This window comes from Castor canadensis, chromosome 3, assembly GCF_047511655.1.
Source record: "Castor canadensis chromosome 3, mCasCan1.hap1v2, whole genome shotgun sequence".
NCBI lineage: Eukaryota > Metazoa > Chordata > Mammalia > Rodentia > Castoridae > Castor > Castor canadensis.
The window spans coordinates 45,752,683-45,771,766 of NC_133388.1; the positions used below are offsets into that span (position 1 = coordinate 45,752,683).

At 40.0% G+C, this 19,084-nt stretch overlaps 1 protein-coding gene across 2 annotated transcripts in view; it reads left to right on the forward strand.

Moving 5' to 3' along the window:
* Positions 1-10,276, forward strand: part of Rtn1 (reticulon 1) — a 237,415-nt gene extending 227,139 nt beyond the window's left edge. For both annotated transcript variants that reach the window (XM_020178943.2, XM_020178945.2), the window contains 5 exons: positions 600-738; positions 2,327-2,396; positions 3,097-3,143; positions 3,229-3,287; positions 9,476-10,276. In XM_020178943.2, the coding sequence (XP_020034532.2) occupies positions 600-738; positions 2,327-2,396; positions 3,097-3,143; positions 3,229-3,287; positions 9,476-9,518 (358 nt within the window). In that variant the 3' untranslated portion in view covers positions 9,519-10,276. The remainder of the gene's footprint in view (positions 1-599; positions 739-2,326; positions 2,397-3,096; positions 3,144-3,228; positions 3,288-9,475) is intronic.
* The last annotated feature ends 8,808 nt before the right edge of the window (positions 10,277-19,084 follow it).

The window sequence follows — 19,084 nt, forward strand, 5'->3', positions numbered from 1 at the left end:
TTTACCTTGTATGCAAATATATTATATTTTATGTATGTTACCCACCCACTAGTTAAACTGAACCACTTGAACAACTGCAAATGCCATGGCTAAAAGCACCATTCACTGTACCCAATGAGGATTTTCACATGGTCCAGGTCACTTGAGTTTGCAGTGTTCTCTAGATAAACCTGGAAAGGACTCCAGAATTTGAACATGAATTCTTAGACTTCTTGATGGGGAACAATAATTGGCAACTAGGATTTTCAGATAGCTCAACAACTTAAAGGCAATCCATCCACGTGCAGTCATGTGTGGAGAATTCAACAAATGAGTTAATTTTGCACTGATTTTTCTCTGATCCCAGCCAGTTTCTCTGAGTTAGAAGTTCACCCAGCAATGCTGTCTTTGGTAGATGGAAAGAGCCTCAATGTTCCCTAAGAGTCATGGTTCCTGCATTCCAAGTGCACTGGAAGTGGGCACATATGGTGCTATAGCCCGCTGCTGTAACCCCTCGAGATGAACCAGTCATGGTCCTCAAAGTGAGCATGTCCTTGCAATAGGGTGCAGCAGCCTGTGTGCAGCCCTCTGATGCATCTTTGGGGATGGTCTGTTGACAGGGCCTACCTGGAGCTTGAGATCACCCTGTCCCAGGAGCAGGTTCAGAAGTACACGGACTGCCTGCAGCTCTACGTGAACAGCACCCTGAAAGAACTCCGGAGGCTCTTCCTTGTCCAGGACCTGGTGGATTCCTTAAAAGTACGATTGCTCAAGCCCTCGCTTTATAGTCCTAAATTGTTTTCCCTAAAAAAAGAATATTATAAACTGCTGCATCACAGAGAATGCAACCCAAATGCTAATTATATTCTACAGTCAAACAGCTTCTGGGTGTATGGCACCATGGAGATCATCCAGTCCAGTGTCTTCATTTTACAGATGAGGTGAAGACACTTATCCAAAGCTGTCCAATGGTCACATGCAGAGCTAGGATAAAGCCCAGGTCCTACAACTACTAGTTCTGTACTTTTTTACAGCACATCAGGAAACCTATCCTTAACCATTTTCAATTCCTCTGCCAATTTCCTAAAATTAATCTTAAAATAAAAATCCAGTTTGGAGAGTGTGAAAGCATATAGAACTCTTTATTGAAAGAAACTCTTGACTGTGCTAATAGTAAGCTGTCCAGGGATCCTGAGGCTGAGACACCTGTTTTCTTGCAGAGCTGGGAATTGAACCGAGGGCCTTATACATGCTAGGCAAGTGGTTTGCCACTAAGCTATATCCCTTGCCCCTAAAGGTGAGCCATTTGAAGGGCAGAAGTGTCCCCAGCTCAGTGTGTAGGGAGGATTAGGCATCCAGGCTTTATTCTGGAGTCTGCTGAGTGTCTTTGAATAGGTGCTTGGGCCTCCCTGTGACCTAAATGTAAAATCTGTATGTAAAATATTGACTCAACCAGGCCATGAGTAGAGTGAGGGAGAGCCCAGGGAGGTGGCTGTGAGTGTTCTGCCTTCCAGGAGCACTCTGTACACATCTTAGTGGGGTTCGTGTACCAGTGCCGCCTGGTAACTGTTCAAGGAAGGACAGGAAAGAGAGAGTTGTGGCCTTCAGGCTCAAGGTGCTTCACTGGAATAATGACTCACCATGCAATAACTCAACCAAGGAGACTATAGTTACTTACTGCAGTGCTTTTAAGGTTACGTTTGTGTTTGTAATGTAAAAATTGTGGGCTAGGGAAGGGGTCAGCAGCCTTTCCCTATAAGGGGCCAGATAGTAAATCCTTGGAGCTTAAGGCCCAATTTTGCCGCTGTAGCACAAAAGCAACAAGAGATAATCCACCAAAGAAGGATTGTGACTGTGTATCAATAAAACTTTATTGGTGAGCACTGAAAATTGAATTTAATATCATTTCACATATCACAAAATATTTTTATTTTGACTTTTAAAAATAGAAGAATCATTCTTAATTCTTAGGCCCATACAAGACCAAATCAAGAGCCATAGTTTGCTGATCTCCTGGCCTAAACTATTATTTCATTAGTCCTTCAAATCTTTGTAACAATATGACCCAAAAGTTCCAATAACAAAAGAGAGTCCTCTTCCAGTGATTCCATGATGGGCTTTAAACACCTGACTGCTTTTCATTTCCTATAGAAATTATTTTAGTGAAATTTATTTCCTATTTCCTCTTACACTAATCTAAAAAAATCGAATTAGTAATTGTAATTAGAAAATATTGAAATGCTAATTAGAAAAATTTTGATTCTAATCTAAAAAATAAGTCAATGATCTGAGACTCTTCTCGACCAGGAATGGTATTAGGACTTTTGATTATCTTTTCATTCCTTAGTTTGCAGTCCTGATGTGGCTCCTGACTTATGTTGGCGCTCTCTTCAATGGCCTGACCCTGCTGCTCGTGGGTAAGGACAGACCAGAGGATATCATGTCTTCCTTCACAACTCCAACAATGTAAAGAATGCTTCCTAAGCTATTAGCTTCTAACTTGTCTTAATGTAGTCCTAGGAATGAATGCTGCACATCCCTGAGGACAGACCATTTCCCCGATCATCACAGTTCAATCAAAGAGTATAATAGAGCCTGGCCCTGATGGCTCACGCCTGTAATCCTAGCTACTCAGGAGGCAGAGATCAGGAGGAAGGGGGTTGGAGGACAGCCCAGGAAAATAGTTTGAGAGGCCTTATCTCGAAAACCCTTCACAAAAATAGGGCTGGTGGAGTGGCTCAAGGTGTAGACCCTGAGTTCAATCCCTGGTATCACATTAAAAAAAAAAAAAGAGAGAATATTATATGTTATATATGTATATATATATATTATACATTAGTAATGAAGTTTTAAATCTGAAGGGTTTTTTTATCCTTCAACCACAAGTGGTTATTTTCATTAGGAGAAGGAACCATGTACCCTCATTCTAAAAATAAATGGCATAATATTTGTAGAGGGCTTGGCATCCTTTTGTTTTCCTTATGAACTGCCCTTTCATCTTACATCTAGAATGCTAACTGATGCCACCATACCACATACTTATTTGGAATATGTCTGTCAGCTTATTCTTGTTAATGACTCCTAGAGTTTTAACACTGTATTTGTTTTTCATCCTAGCTGTGGTTTCAATGTTTACTCTACCTGTAGTGTATATTAAGCACCAGGTAAGTTCTGTGTGGTGTCAGACATTTGTGTTAAATTTTGGCCTCATGGTCTTTGCATGTACTCATGATTTCTTTCTCTTTATAGGCACAGATTGACCAATATCTGGGACTTGTGAGGACTCACATAAATGCTGTGGTGGCAAAGTAAGTTACATAGTGCAATTCATAAAAACGGAGTCATTGTCTTAAACAGACATTTTAATAGATTAGGTAGATGTAATTAAAAGATATTCACTTATTTGAGTCATATGCTCATTTCATTCTCAATTTATTATTTCAGAAAATAATTATAAATTTCAAAAGTCTCAATTTAAAAAAAAACCTTCAGTGGTGTATTTCAGGTATTATAATAAGTGAGGTTTAATGAATGAATAATATTAAGTTCTACCTGAGGGCTGGCCCATGTCCAAGAACAAGATGGAGGAAGAAAAGGAGCCTGTTTTAGAACATTTAAATTACCAGCTAAATCAAGATAAAAACACTTAGGTGAATAAACACTTTCAATTTTCTAAACAATGAATAGCACCAATTTTTAAACCATTAATTTTTTTTTAAACTTAAGATGCAGAAAAATTTTGTTACTTAAATGTTTTAATTGTAGCATTTCAACTCTACAAGTATTTGTTTAATTAACACCACTGCTTTTTTAAACCTGGGTCTTGAATAGACCCTACTTTATGGGCCACCTAATTTATTAGAAGGTAAACATTTCCATTTTACATATCCACAGCTAATAAGGTCATTTAGCTAGCTATTTTTCCCTAGTCCTTACATTAGTATTTTTAGGTTCGTTGCCACCTGCAATGATAGTTTTTATGTTTTCATTATTATTCAAGATTTTGCTTTAATCTAAAGTTGAATTCATCTTCGGCTACAAATATACACCATTAAAGGACTAGATTTTGTCAACATAAATCTATCTAGTAATCAGATAATTATGTGGCCAAGCCTAGACAATGGTCAGATTTGGAAGGAGGTGTTTTAAGCAAAGTAAAGAAGAAGAGAAAACCACTTTAAAGTTTTCCTGCTATTAGATTACAGTGCACCAGCGACTGTCTTCTAGTACTCTCCTGGAGTGTATAAAAAATTTGACTCTTGCACTATTTACATTCTTCCTCTTAAAGCCATAAGGATTTCCATAGAGTTCTATGGGAATTTGGATCTGTAACAAATCTTGAACCCATTCCATTCTAAAATGCTTGAAATTACCAGCTTGGACCCAAGTATAGCAAATACCTAATGAAAATCAACAAATGAAGGCTCAAACTGTCATCATTTTATATTAAGAAATGATATCCTGGCATAGTATGAAACTTGGTATACCCAAGCTTGGAGAACCTGAAATTCTGAGACCCCCACAACAGACCAATAGAATTAGAATTTCTAGAATTGGTGACCTAGAATTTATATTTTAATGAACTCCCCAGGTGAATTTTCAGCAGCTAGACTATGTTTAGGAAATATGGCACAGAAAATCAGAATAGGAGTTTAGAAGCTGGAAGACAGAAATTTTAGACTTAAGTTGTAAAATACTCAGTTTGGAAATCCTTTGTTGTTGTTTTGGCAGAACTGGGGGGTTGAACTCAAGGCCCCACAACTTTTAAGCAGGTGCATTACTACCTGAAGCATGGACCTAGCCCTTTTTGTTTTGGTTATTTGGGGATAGGTTCTCACTTTATTCCCTGGCCAGCCTGGACCACACTCTTATTTACACTTCTCACATAGCTGAGGTGACAGGCATGCATCACCATGCCCAGTTTTATTGGTTGAGATGGGGTCTCATGAATTTTTTTGCCCAGACTGGCCTCAAATTGTGCTCCTCCTGATCTCTGCCTCTCAAGTAACTAGGATGACAGGTGTGAGCCAGTCTGCCTGATCATTTTGGAAAGCTTGAGTAAATCATATCTATTTATTTGGGAAGGGGGTGATTGGTTCCAAAAAGAGGGATACCTTTTGTTTTGTTTTGTTTGGTACTTCATGTAACAGGCACAGAGGGTATAAAAATAAAGGAAATTATTCTAACCCTAGATGAGCAGACAAAATTATAAGGAAATAAACTGCAAAATCATGTAAGAGCTACAGAGTTATGTAAAATACTAAAGTCAGGGCAATAATAACAATTGTTCTTTCTGAGAAGGGATAATGAAAAGCCAATACAATAAGGAAGCATTTTGCCTGAGCTCTCAAAGACGAGTATATATTCATCCAGTGGATGACAAGGAGGAAAGACATTGCAAGAAGAAAAATTATTTCTTCTTCTATAAGCCAAGATAGAGAAGTGTAAAAATGTAGGTCATCATGAAGCAATGAATCAGCCATGTGTTTAAAGCTTAACTGAGTGAAAAGATTAACTGTAAAGAATACAGAAATTGAGGCTGAGGCCTGGTGGTAGCTGCTGTAAGGAATTTCAACACCTGCCCAACACAAAATGGCTAGCCCTTGATGTTTCTAAGAAGAGGACTGATGGAATCAGAGTTGCATTTCTGAAGATCACTATGGCAGTCCAGTGAGAAAAGAATTGTTGAGCAGACAGATTGGACCTGTGGCAATAATTTAGGAGCCTATCATAACTCAAACAAATTGATAAGAGCTTAGCTAGTTAAAATGATGGAAAGAAGAGATGATAATTATATTTTATACACATATATAAAATGTAGTTCTTAAATTACAGTTGGAAATCAAGGCTGTGGAAAGGAATAGAAAGAAACATGGTAACTGTGAGGACTGACAGGGCCCCTGTGATTGAACTTCACTCAGAGTTAGCTCTGAGTTTCCTGGGACTAGAACAGAGAAGTACTTCTTATTGTCAGAAAGGAGGAAACAGCAGTTCTTCAAAAGAAACTGCTCTGTCCAACACTAAAGTCTGAAAGTAATTTTTTGGTGAGATCTTACATCTGAGATCTCTTCAACCTCTGAAATTCTTATTCCAGGTTAGAATAATTCCAGCAGAAGAAACTTAGTATGGTGATGCACACCTGTAATCTCAACAGTTAGGAGACAGAGGCAGGATGATTGAGTGTTCAAGACCAGCCTGGGCTACACAGTGAATTCCAGGCTAGCCTGGGCTGCATAGTGAGAGCATAGCTCAAAAAATTAAACCATAAAATGGAACAGAATAATTGCAGCTAAAGAGCTCACACCATTTTGTGGAACCATTATATAAAATATGATCACTGATAGTTTGAGTCCATTTCTGGTATTTTTGGCTATATGAGTTCATCAAAAATGTTATTTCATCTCTATAAGTCTATTTTCTTATGTGTAAATTGTAAATGTTAATATTTACCTCAGGGCTGTAATGAGGGTATGTAAACTATTCTTACATGGACATAGGGAGCAATGAATACTAGATATCCTGTTCACCATCATCTTGTTACTGATTAGAGATGAGTTCATACGGTGTTAAAGACAGTTCCAAGCTGAGTCAAGAGCCCCCCATGCTATTCTTCCCTTCATACTTTTGGCCCTGTCCTGATTTTCAAATGAGAAGAAAGAATAGATTCTAAAACTTATTTTTGGATGAATCGAATGCCTAATTTCAAGCAAAAATCTAGAATGAATTAGTAAAGCTATAAGTATTCAGAGTAGACAGTTGTGTGTTCACTAAATGGAGAGATCCTATGACTGACTGGGCCAGTGAGTATTCTGATTTCAGCAGAGTACTAAACACAGCTTCCAGTGTCCTTGCACATAGAAAAATGGAGATCTATGGCCCAGATGATAATACAGATCGTAGTATTCTAGAAGACTGAACTATTAACCCCAAGGATGTTCATTAATGCATCAAATATCTGTCTGGGGTGAGAACGGTAATGTGATATACGGCCCTGCCTTTGAAAATCATGTCTCAAGACTATGTAAAGACAAATAAAGTATAATTATCAAACTTCTAGGTGACATACAGCTTGGAGCAAAAGCAACTTGAGAAGCGGGGAGTCTCAGGATTCAAACTAAGTCATGGGATCTTGAATAAGCTAAATTAGAATCAATAAAATAAAATTAACCAGGAAAGTAAAGCCCTATTATTTAGATTTTTTTTAAAAGTCCACTTTATAAATATAGACTAGGGGAGGGATTGATGAAATAGGATATACCGGTAGTGTGTGTAAAAAAAAATCTGAGATTGTTTTAATTGATTAATTGATCACAACCAAGTATGAGTCACCAAGGTGCTGAAGCATTTTTTTAAATCTGTGCAAGTTTAGATGTTATTAAGTTTCAAGTCTAAATCAAAAGAGGCCATAGGCACTATTTTCCATATTAGTCATTCCATATCTGTGTTCAATTTATTTCAGGGTTGGACATTTTTAAATATGCATTAATGTACTAGAGTATAGCAGGAGTCACAGGGCCAGTCACAAAGATGACCAGGGTACTGAAAAGTCTAGCAGTAATGATCAGTGAAGACCAAACATCACTGGGATAATTGCCCTGGGAAAGAGATGATTTTTAAAACAACACACACAATAACTATCCTCAAATATTTGGTGATCTAACATTGTGATAGGAATGGGCTTTTTTTCTCTGAAGAGCAGTGAGCAGTTGAAATACCACAAATTTTGAGATTTGAATGATATATGAGGGAAAACAGTAATAGAGTGGTTCAACAACGGCATCACTTGTAATGTTACCTGACAGTCACTCGTGTCTCCAAGCAAAAGTTAGTTACCACTGTCACTTATGTCCTCCCCTGGCTATCCTCCTCCTCTGGTCCATCTCTCTTTGGTCCTTTTGCTCCAAAGGTTATCTCATTATCAAGGGCTCCAAACTTGTGTCTCCATCCCAGACCTCCTTTGCTAAATGTCAGATCTATTCATTTGTTTATCAGATATTTTGTATGTCTCAGGGATATTTCAGAGTCACATGGTCAAACATTTTACAATCCCACCTGAGACTCTGTTTTCCTTCAGTCTTGGTAAATGGCATCATTCACCAACATCATTCACAATCTTCCTTAATTGTTCTCCCTCTTCCCCCTTGCCCATGCTTTCAATCCATCAAAAGGTCCTGTCGGCTCCATCTCCAAACTAGATCCCAGACTGTTCACCTGCCTGTTTCTATGTCTACCATATGTCCCTGGCCATTGCCACCTGGCACCTGGACTGCTATAGGTTTCTTTCCCTGTTATTTGTCTTACTCTCATTCCTCCCTCCCTTTTCTTTTCTCACACAGCTACTGTCATTATCTTTTAAAAACATGAGTCAGATCACATCGTTCCTCTGTCTACAATTTGTCAATGCTAAACCCCTTACAATAGTCCACAAGTTCTAATACCAACCAGTTATTGTCTGCCTGTCAGACCCCCTCCATGCGTCAAGCCCACCATCACTTTCTACCTTCTTTGCCCCCTAAGCTTGTCCTCTTCAGAACCTCTGCACTCACGGCTTCGTCTGCCTGAACCCTCCAGATCTTTGCCTGTCAACTTCTGCCTGTCCTCTGGGCATCTGTTTCTTAGATCAGTGGATTTAAAATTGGCACCACCCACTTTACCACACTGCCCATCACTTCCTATCCTGCTGCCTTGTTTTGTTTTAGAGCATTTGTCACCATCTGAAGTTCTCTTGTCAATTCACTTATCTCTCTCTCTCTTTAGTCCCTACAAGAATGAAAACCCGAAAAGAACACGTACCTTCTCCCTTTGCTTGACCACTGAATTCCAGAATATGAGAGGAAAGCCTCAATTAAAATCTGCATGATGAACTCATAAAGATTCAAATTAACAAACAAAAAACTTGAGATGTAAATCTGTCCTAAAATGATGTAGCCATACTGTGAATGTGGCAGAATTTTGAGACCATTGGTGATAGCTAGTCTGCACCCACAAATTAAAAAAGATGAGTCTCTAGAACCAGAAAAGTTCATTAGCTAAATGAATAGCATATCTGGGATGAAAACCCAAGTTTCTTAGTTCCAGTTAAGGTAGTTTTTACCACATTTCAAGTGAACACAGGTTTCTTTACCTGGAAACATTTCTGTTTATGCTGTCTTCCTGGTACAGTCATTGCATCAAAAAGTCATTCAAAAGTACCCCCAGATTAGGTGATCAATCAGTGGTATCCTCACTATATCACAGCTTCTATAGTCCTGAAAAAAATAGACATGGTTATCTACCTAAAAAGTTATACTCTAATGAATGTAGCTTTCTTGTGTCATTCCTTGTTTTATTCAATTATTTTTTGCCTTTTAGAAGTGTTTCTAGACAAGACTTAAAACTGTATCTTCTGGAATATCAAGCTATTCGGTCCCTTAGCTAATTAAAGCAACATAATGAATACATAAAATGATTTCATTGATAACATTTGCAATCTAACTCTTCAATATTATCATTTTAGAATTCAGGCTAAGATCCCAGGTGCCAAAAGGCACACGGAGTAGATGACATCCCAGCGGGGACTGGACACGAACAGGGATGTCTGGAGTGGTAACAGCTTTCTTACTCGATTCTGCAAATCAATTGTTTTTCCCTCCATTACCATTATCTTAGAGGCAAACTTTAAAGCAGCTGTTTTTAGGCTGTTCCTGTACTCTTAGGATATTTGAGTCACTTGTGTCAAGCACTAAAGTATAGAGAAAAGTGTATTAGATGTGGTTTTTAATTTTGTGTTGCTTTTTTTTAATAAAAAGTGCATGATGGTGAGAGCCCATGTTATTTTCCCTTCTTTGGTGTTCTTCTCCTCCTCTCTGCAATGCTTCTGTAGCTTCTACATCCCCATTGCTAGGCCTTCCCTGCTGAGTGCGCTGACGCAATAGTGGAAATTGCTTATATGTCCTTGGGTTGTTGGTTGGATTAATCTTTAATAACGCTATATAGAATTGTAGACTGATGTTTTAGCATTTTTCCAACACACACAACGTAAAAATTTAAAAAAAGTCAACCGTCCTATGGTAATCAGTTTTGTATATCTTAAAATAATTAAATGAACAACCCAAAATGAATACACAGTACTTTTGTTGTATCGGATCGATGGGCTGATTTACATGTATGGTAACTAAAAAGTACCAGCATGTTAACTTTATTACAATTTGTATTACTCTCTCTGTAGTTCCTAATGGACTTAATTATGGAATCTGGATATTTGCACTTATGTACTTGATACTGAATGCATAAATAAATGTTACTAAACGCAAAAAGATCTCTCTGTCTTGATCTGATCTTGTTAGAAAATGCAAAAACTAATAATAAATAAATAAACAAATAAATGCAAAAGCTGAAAGAGAACAAGTCACTTACCGACATGGTAGGAGGGCTGCAGCCAAATGCTTACCTGCTCCTCTCTCCAGGACTATCGGGTTTAACTCCAGTCTGGTTTACAGCTGCTTTGGGCTATTAATAGTGATCACTAACAAGTAGTGGGGAAACTTCATATTGTATCCTGCTGATGCAGACATTTTAAATAGTTTTTAAAGGCCTGGAAATGATATAAATCCTTTCATCAACTTTTAATAACCAAGTGCGATTCAACACTGGCATAAAACATTGTAACTACTAAGAGCTCACGGTTTGGGTAATTATTTACGGAGCCCCTGCTGTGTACTAAGCACTAAGAATAAGGCTATGAGTCAGAAGATGACAGTTTCTGCCCTAACCATGCTAAGTCTTCAAACAATAGTGCTGTTAGTATCAAAGGTCAAAGATGAAGAGGTGAAAGCGAATGAAAGGAGCAGCAGTGGGAGGGAAAGTAGTACTGGGAGGAAGAAAGGAACAATCACTAATAAAAAGCTTTTCTTGACCAGCTTTACACTTGGGCTCTGTAAGTATCTATGAGGCAAAGTGGTGTGAAGTTTGTGAGGGCAACTTGGCACTATGACAACAGCCAAGAAACTGCCACCATGGTGTTGGGGGTAGAGAGATGGTGGCTATGGATAAATGCTAAAGACAGAAGGTGTCAGGAAACCAGAGCTGTGATACAGGCTCAAGCTACAGAGATGGATTCTCAGGGAAGCTGAACATTAGGGCTGGGTTCTGGTCTGGGTTTTACCAGATGAAGATGGTTCACCAGAATGAAGAAAGAATGTGAACTAAGGAGCCAAGGCATAGGCAGAGAATGGTGATTAGTGAGCTGAACTGGTTTGTAAGGTGCTTGTGGTGGGAATGGTGATGCCAGGCAGATTCTTTCACAGTGAGAAGAAGATGCCTGTGCCAAGGATTTGGGGCTTTATTCTATCAATCTTAGAGTCACCTAAATACAATAACAGTGCAAGACATTGAAGATTAGACAAATATAGGAGATAATTACAGCATGATTCTAACAGCAAACAGGCTCAAATGACTACTCCACCAGAGCAGCCACAGGGATAAGAGAAAGAAGATTTCACCTGTCCCTGACATGCAAGCACCCACAATGGTAGGGGTGTGACTAAGAGATCATGTGGAAAGAGATTGGGATGGAGGTGGTGATTAATTAGAGTTGGGTTCAAGACCAAAGCTGTCCTTAAGAGTGAGTGCCTCCTTAAACTCTGAACCTTAGGCAGCTCACTCACCTCATCCCAGCCCCTGAGCTGTCTAAGACCAGCTGAGCAAGAGAATGCAGCACCATTTTCCAGACAGAGAGCCCAGAAGAACTGGCTTGGAGAAGGAAAGCAGTAAGCTTAGCTGGTATTTGATTTTTGGCGGAGGTGTCAGTACTGGGGTTTGGACTCAGGGCTAGGCAAGCTTTCTACCACTTAAGCCATACCTCCAGCCCTTTTTGCTTTAGTTCATTTGTCAGATAGTGCTTTGCTTTTTGCCCCTGGTGCCAGCCTCTGACCACAGTCTCCCTATCTATGCCTCCCAAGTAGCTGGGATTATAGTTTTATACCACCATGCATGACCCTTGATCATTTTTTTATAGTTACTAAATAGTGAAGAACATTTCTTGGGCTAAGGGTGTAGCTCAGTGGTAGCGCATATGCTTAGCTGTATGAGGTCCTGAGTTTAATCTCTAGCACCCAAAGAAAAAACAAAAAGAGAGAAAGAGGATTTCTCTTTTTTCCCCTGTGTTTTTCAGTCTCTAATCTTTGAGATATGAAGTTTCTTCTATGTGATTTTATTCTGTATAACTAATCTTCAATATCAGCACTCACAGCATTTCCCTCCTTCCTGTTGTTCAGAATTCCTCTTCCAAGCAGCTGCTTACCAAGAAGAGCTAATTAGGAATCCCACTTGCTGGTAGAGATGGAGAGGATTCCTGAGGGAAACTTCAAGTTTATAAAATGGGCATAGATTTGCAATAAATGCAACATAGGGCATGTAATATGCTGTTTCTTCTATAGGCAGCATTAGCCACAGTGATATTGGAGGTGATGGAAATAATGTAAGGACTCAGTGACAGGTAAGAGAACAAAGAGCAGAGCTCTACGGGAGCCCAGAGTGAGGGAGGTGATTCTGGCTGTGAACCATAGAAACTCTTCCAGTCTATAGGTGAATTGAGTAGAAAGGAGGAGGATAGATGAAGAGGCTACAGTATGGTTTCTGGGTCACATCAGAAATAAAGGAAATATGATAGTTCACACATCTTTTGCTCTTTCCACATCCATAACAACAAGGGTTTAGATTTGAGAGTGCTATTCAATCACACCTCATTTCTAAGTTGTAACTCAGTTGAGAAATATACCAGTTGAATAAAGATCAAATGGTCAATTTCACCACTGATGAAGTTGCTCAACCATGGCTAGAGTAAGGCTTCCTACTATTTCTCCCCAGCACAGAGGGGTGCTTCCTCTTCAGAGGAAGGAGCCAGCAGCCCTCGGTAAAGGTCAGAGAGAAAGCTCAGAAAATAGACAACCTTTTCATTGTTCTATCAACTGTCATAGAAAATTGTTTCCGGTACTATTTTAAAAGGTTTCTTAGAATATTAAAAATAAAATGTTTTGGGGTTGGTGGAATGGCTCAAGTGGTAGAACACCTGCCTAAAAGCACAAAGCACTGAGTACAACCCCCTCAAAAAATTAAATATTTCCACTGAATTTGTTGAGGTGTTTCCTTTCTCTGAAATTTACTAAAGGAAAACACAGCACCTCAGCATGTAAATCCATGTAAGGATAAATCACTCAATGTATACAACGCCTCTAGGCTGAGATCACTGTTAGATAAGAAGTATTATTTTTTGTTTGACACGCATCAGAATTCCCAGAAACTCTGCAGTATTTATTCTGTTCAACAAATGTGTCGAAAAGTACTCTAAAATTATAAGGATATTGACCACATAATAATCTCAGTGACAAATTGATCCTGTCTTGCTTTTTTCTCTACAGAATATAGCTCATGATTTTTATTTGCTTTCCTAGGTGGGAAAGAATATCCAAATGCTTAGATATATACCACAAAATATATTCCCAACAGAATAAATGGAGCTCTCTCCAGGGACTCCATTTACTCTGTTAGGTTATCTCATGAACCCATCTAGGCCCCCAGTGATAACAGAATCTAACCTCCATTGGGAAGAACAGTGCTAAACTTAGAGCTTTTCCCTAGATAAGATGTGTCTGCTTCTTTTCCTTCCTAAAACAATTTACTTTGTCTTTTTTTAAAAAAAAAATTGTTCTTTAATTTCCAAATTGGGTGATATATGAGATGCATCTAATCACCTGCTTATCTATACACCTTCATTACTTGATTTATTAGTCAATAAAGTTACTTGGAGTCAATTGAAATGAAAATTCTTAGGCATAATATTACATCCTTGAGCCAGACACTGTACTGGACTTTTTATAAACATTATTTCTAATCAGAATTTCAAAATCCTGGTGGGTGCTGATGGCTCATACCTGTAATCCTAGCTACTTGGGAGGCTAAGAACAGAAGGATCAAGATTCAAGGCCAGCCTAGGCAAATATTTCACGAGACCCCATCTCCAAAATAACCGAAATGGACTGGAGGTGTGGCTAAAGCAGTAGAGCACCTGCTTTGCAGGTGCCAAATGGTATATAATCAAAGCTTTTATTTTCCAAATGAGGAAACAGAATCTCTTTATGTGTATACAGCTAGTAACTGATAAAGCAAGGTCTTAGATCCCCATCGGTCTGATTTTGAAGCCTGGGCTCTTTCCCCTGGACCACCCTGCCTTTCCAGTGTGTAGCCACCCCTCCCTGCAGTCTGGCTCAGGAGCAGTGCTGCCTCAGCAGCTAGTAACAGAAACCCACTCAAGTATATTAACTGTCAATGGCTGCTTATTGGAAGAACACAAGAGAGTTCACAGGCTTACTGCACGGGATTTTTTCTAAACACACAATTTTGCTATTTTTGACCTTCCTGGTTAAAGACAGAAGTTCTTAAACCCAGGAATAACATGACTATCCAGCCCTGAATAGAGGCAGAGAAGAAAGTACACACATGTTAAAGATACAATAAAGATACAATGGTTTAACTTTATGTACACCTTGCTCCTAACCCAGAGTGCACATCCACATTGCAACAAGGAAAAAAAAAACAAAAACATAACAGCAAAGCCATGGTGACGATTCATTCTGTAATTCCAGAAGCTGAAAATCAGGAGGTCTCATTAACGGAAATTCCAATTTAAAAGAATAACCAAGCAGTAATTCTGGTGTGATAGAATTCACGTAGCACCAGAGTTTACGAACAATTTAATGCAGTGATTCAAAATGCCCTGCAGGGTCCTGTGATGGGAACAGTTACAAACCCCAGCTCTGCCCTACTGGCTCAGGTTCAAAAGTGGTGTGGTAGACTCTAAGGAAGTAGCCTTTCTTCCCAGTGTTTTTTCTTTCTAATAAAGTGTAAACTGCAGAAGATGTTAGGCTCATGTTTTTAAAACTTCTGAATCTTTTCTATTATCCTTTTCAACAACATCTTAAGCATCTAGGATGTGCAAATTTTCATGCTAGGTACTGAGACTAAAACATTGACCCTACTTTTAAGGGATTCAGAATATAGAGACAATAGTAACAAATCTATGAAATGGCTTATTTTGATCCATTGTTTTAAACACTTTAACTATATTAATCAACTTAGTTCTCAAAATCATCTTACAGTCTCAGTTTTACAGATGAGAAAATTAAGACATAAGGTTACAGAACTACTAAGCAATGAGATTATTATACAAAAAACTGTGAGGCCATTCAACCTATGATAATTGTCACTGGTGGAAAGTTTGAACAAAGTGCTTTAGAGGATCGGAGATTGGTGGGGGAAAGAAAACATACCATCCACGAGTTAGCTTTTGAAGTGGGCTGACAATACCAGAGTGATTTCAAGGTGGAGAAATGCCCTACAATGCAGACTTTGATTTTGAACAGATTGAAGTTTGACATTCTGGCAAATAGCCAAGTGAGAATGATGAGCGTGGCCTGCAAGCTTGGAGGAGAGTTGAGCAGGAGATATTGTTGTAGGAGAGCTGAGGCAGAGACTGAGAGGGCACCAAAGCTTTTGGGAAGCAAGTTTATGAAGCAAGCCAGCAGCGACTCAGAGGAATCAAGTCCAAAGGCTGAGCACCGAGAACAAAGGGGGCCTTCCTTATATACCATTTAGAGCAGGTTACAGAAAGGGGGTGGGGTTGCAGCTTCTCCCATACATAATCATTGGCCACTCTAACCTCTGGGGTGAGGTGACCCTCCTCTTAGAATGGTAACATCCCCCAACTCCTGTTTTTCTTTGTTACACTGTAGCACTCATTAGTCTCTCTTCCCCCTCCCTGCCTTCCTGCCACATTCCCCTCTTTGATGCTCAGACCCATTTCTGGGTTAAAGAGCATCATCTTGATTAAAGACTGCAGTACCAGGGGATTATGCAGAGTAATACCAGACTTGCTCTTAAGACAAGAAACGTCGTCCCTACTAAGGTTTTGAATCCACCTCGGGTTGAGAACCAGCCCCCAAAAAGGTCACTGGGACTCCATCCCTTTCAGGTCTGTACAGGGACATGAGCAAGCTTTTTTATCTTATTAGTAATCTCTTTAATTACCTTGATCTCATCATTAATCTGTAAAAAGTAGTTACTCAGATCGAGATTATTTTAGGCTATTGTAAATTTAGGGAAGTTAGCCAGCAGGTGAAGTTGGGGCTCTGTGTGATTGGGAGCCCCCCACCACTAAGTCTTCTGAGCAGCATCATTGTAAAACTTTTGTCCCAAGCAGATCAAGTCCCCTACCGAGGTGGAGAATTCAATTCCCAATAATAAAGGTTTTTAGGAGCCAAACACTCTCCCTGTGGCTAGGGAGAGTGGTTTTATTAAAGTGTTCTTGTGGATTTAGCTCTTTTGCCTTCCACGGCCAATGGTCTACCATAGTTCCCCTACAAACGTTTAGAGTTTGTGTTATGGATTCAGCTAGTGAGAGAAACAGGCTTTTGGTTGTAATTGAGATGGGAAATTCACTTTGTATCTCCTCATAAAAGGAGTGAAAAACCTGGTATGAGGAGCTCTCATGAGTGATCATGATGAGTTGAAAATGCAGCTAAGTACTGGGGTCTGTTTCCTTTTCATAAACTTTTTTTTTTTAACTTCCCAGTCTGTTTTGTTGAGGTTGAAAACAGTGAAATTTACAGGGTTATAGGCACCAAGAGTGTAGTTGGGGATTGCTTCCCTTTTTTATTTTTGTATAAGAGCGGCAATTTCATGTGAGGTATGGACCTCTCCTTTTAGCCAAGTTTCCCACCTTTTATAACCCCAATAAGGGCAGTAGAGTTGTTCATAGTAGGTACAACCAGATGTTCCACTGTCATACTTGCCATTTAACCTGTAGGTCCTTTGCCAGGCTAGCCACCCGCCCCCCCCCCACAGTTGCCCTAAGGCCCAATGTTTTTAGCTATTGTGGCACACACATCAAAGTATATGGACACAGGTTTGTTGGGGTCACTAACCTAGGTGTGATTAACAAGGTTCCCAGTGATGGTGAAGCTTCAGACCTCTGGCCATTGTTCCCGAGGGTGATAGATGGGGTTAAAACAGATATACTGACCATAATGAAAGCACACTGAATAGGAGGTATGGCTGTGGGTGCATGACCCAACAATGGTGCATACACAGGAATAAAAGTATGGAAAACCAGAGTTTTGGTAACAGCACTTCCTGCTCAGGTAGTGCACATACATGAGTCACAGTCTAAAGTCTTGGGGTCCCCACATAGAGAGCTGACCAAGATTAATGGACTCATCCTCAAAGGTGAGATGGGTGACTCCTCAAGCTTCCACCTTGCATAGACTAGTCAGCTTCCACAGTGATTAGAGTAGGGTTGACGTCTCATTGTCCGTGGTCTCCTGTTGTCTCATGGGAAACAGGGTCCTGTCAGGAAAGGGCGCTGGAATTTTGAATGGTGATCGTGTGTGGTGAGGCTGCATCAGGGATGCACTCCCATTCAAGGGAAGCACTACCTTAACTGCAGTGGGGATGGACAAAACAACAACAAAAGGGCCACTCCACTGGGGCTTTAGCAGTTGAACATTTCATTCCTTTACCCAAACAGCATCCCCTGGTTTATAAGGGTGCATGGGAGTTGTCAGGCTAATAGGGAGTCTCTCTCTTACCCAGTCATTAATTTTTGAGAGTCAACCCAAGGACCTGTATCTGCTGTCTCAGGGTGAGGTCAGCTATTTCTTTAAGGTCCCCTCACCGGCCCTTGACTAAAGGGGTGGAATTTCAAAAGGGGAGAGACCTGTCCATTTGGTGGGGCTAGACCTAATCTTGAGCAAGGCTATGAGGAGTAACTGATCCCATAGTAGGTGGGTCTACTGGCATAGTTTTTTCAATTGTAATTTTAGAGTCCTGTTTATACATTTTATTTTTCCTGAACTATGGGGGTGGTAGGCCTGTGTAGCTTTTAAGTTATTTCTAATCTTTTAGCCATCAACTGTACCACCTCAATCACAATGGCACATAATATTGGGGAACCTGAGGAGTCCCTACCCCTTTATGTGTCACTGTACAGATTAGAGAATGTCTAGGGACTGCAGGTTTCTGCTGGATCTGGATCCCCAATTACTCTTTCCTGGCAAAACCCCTTTATGAAGCCACAAAGTGGGGAGAATGGGAACCCCCTTGGTATTGTGAGAGAAACAAAAAAAGGCCTTAAAAAATATTAAGAGGGCACTCACAGGCATCCCTGCTGTGGGCTTTCCAGGTGTGATGAAGCCATTCTTCCTATGTGCACATGAAAGACTGGGAACAGCTGTGGGAGTTTTGACCCAGCTGCTAGGTTCCTGGCACTGCCTGATGGCCTATTTATCAAAGCAACTTGATGCAGCTTCCTGAGGCTGGCTGCCCTGCCTGCACACCCTGCCAGCCACTGCCGTCTTGATGGCTGAAGCAGACAAACTTACTTTGGGACAAGAACTCACAGTCCAAGTTCCCCCACTCTGTTTTGACTCTCATGAAATATAAAGGAAATAATTGGTTAACAAACTCCCAAATGGTCAAATATCAAAGCATGTTATGTGAAAACCTGTATGTCTGGCTATAGGTTGTTAAGACTCTAAACCCAGACACCCTATTATTCAGGCCCAGCAGAGCATGACTGTTTAGAGATTATGGATGAGGTGTTCTACAGCCAGCCAGACTTGACTGACTGGCCTACTAGTCATCCAGGCATTGAGAATTTCACTGATGGCAACAACTTTGTTTGAGATAGCACATGTTTTGCCAGATATGCAGTAGTGACTCTGAACGCTGTCATTAAAAACATGACCACTGCCAGTTGGGACTTCTAACTCAGGAAAAAAAGTGTTAAAATATGGAGAAAAAATTATAAAATTATAAAAGCTGTATAGGCCCCTAAGAAAGTAGCAGTCATGCACTACCAAGGGCACCAGAGGAGGAGACAATAGCTGTTTGGGCAAACAGAAAGGCTGATAGAAAAGCCAAGTGAACAGCCCTCACAGGAAAACAAACTTCAGCCTCACTGGCAGCTGCCTTATTCCTGTGCCCCTTATCCGAATGGGACCCATGGTATACTTCACAAGAACAGGCTTGGTTTGATACTGAAGAAGGAAATTTTCTACTGGCCGGATGGTAG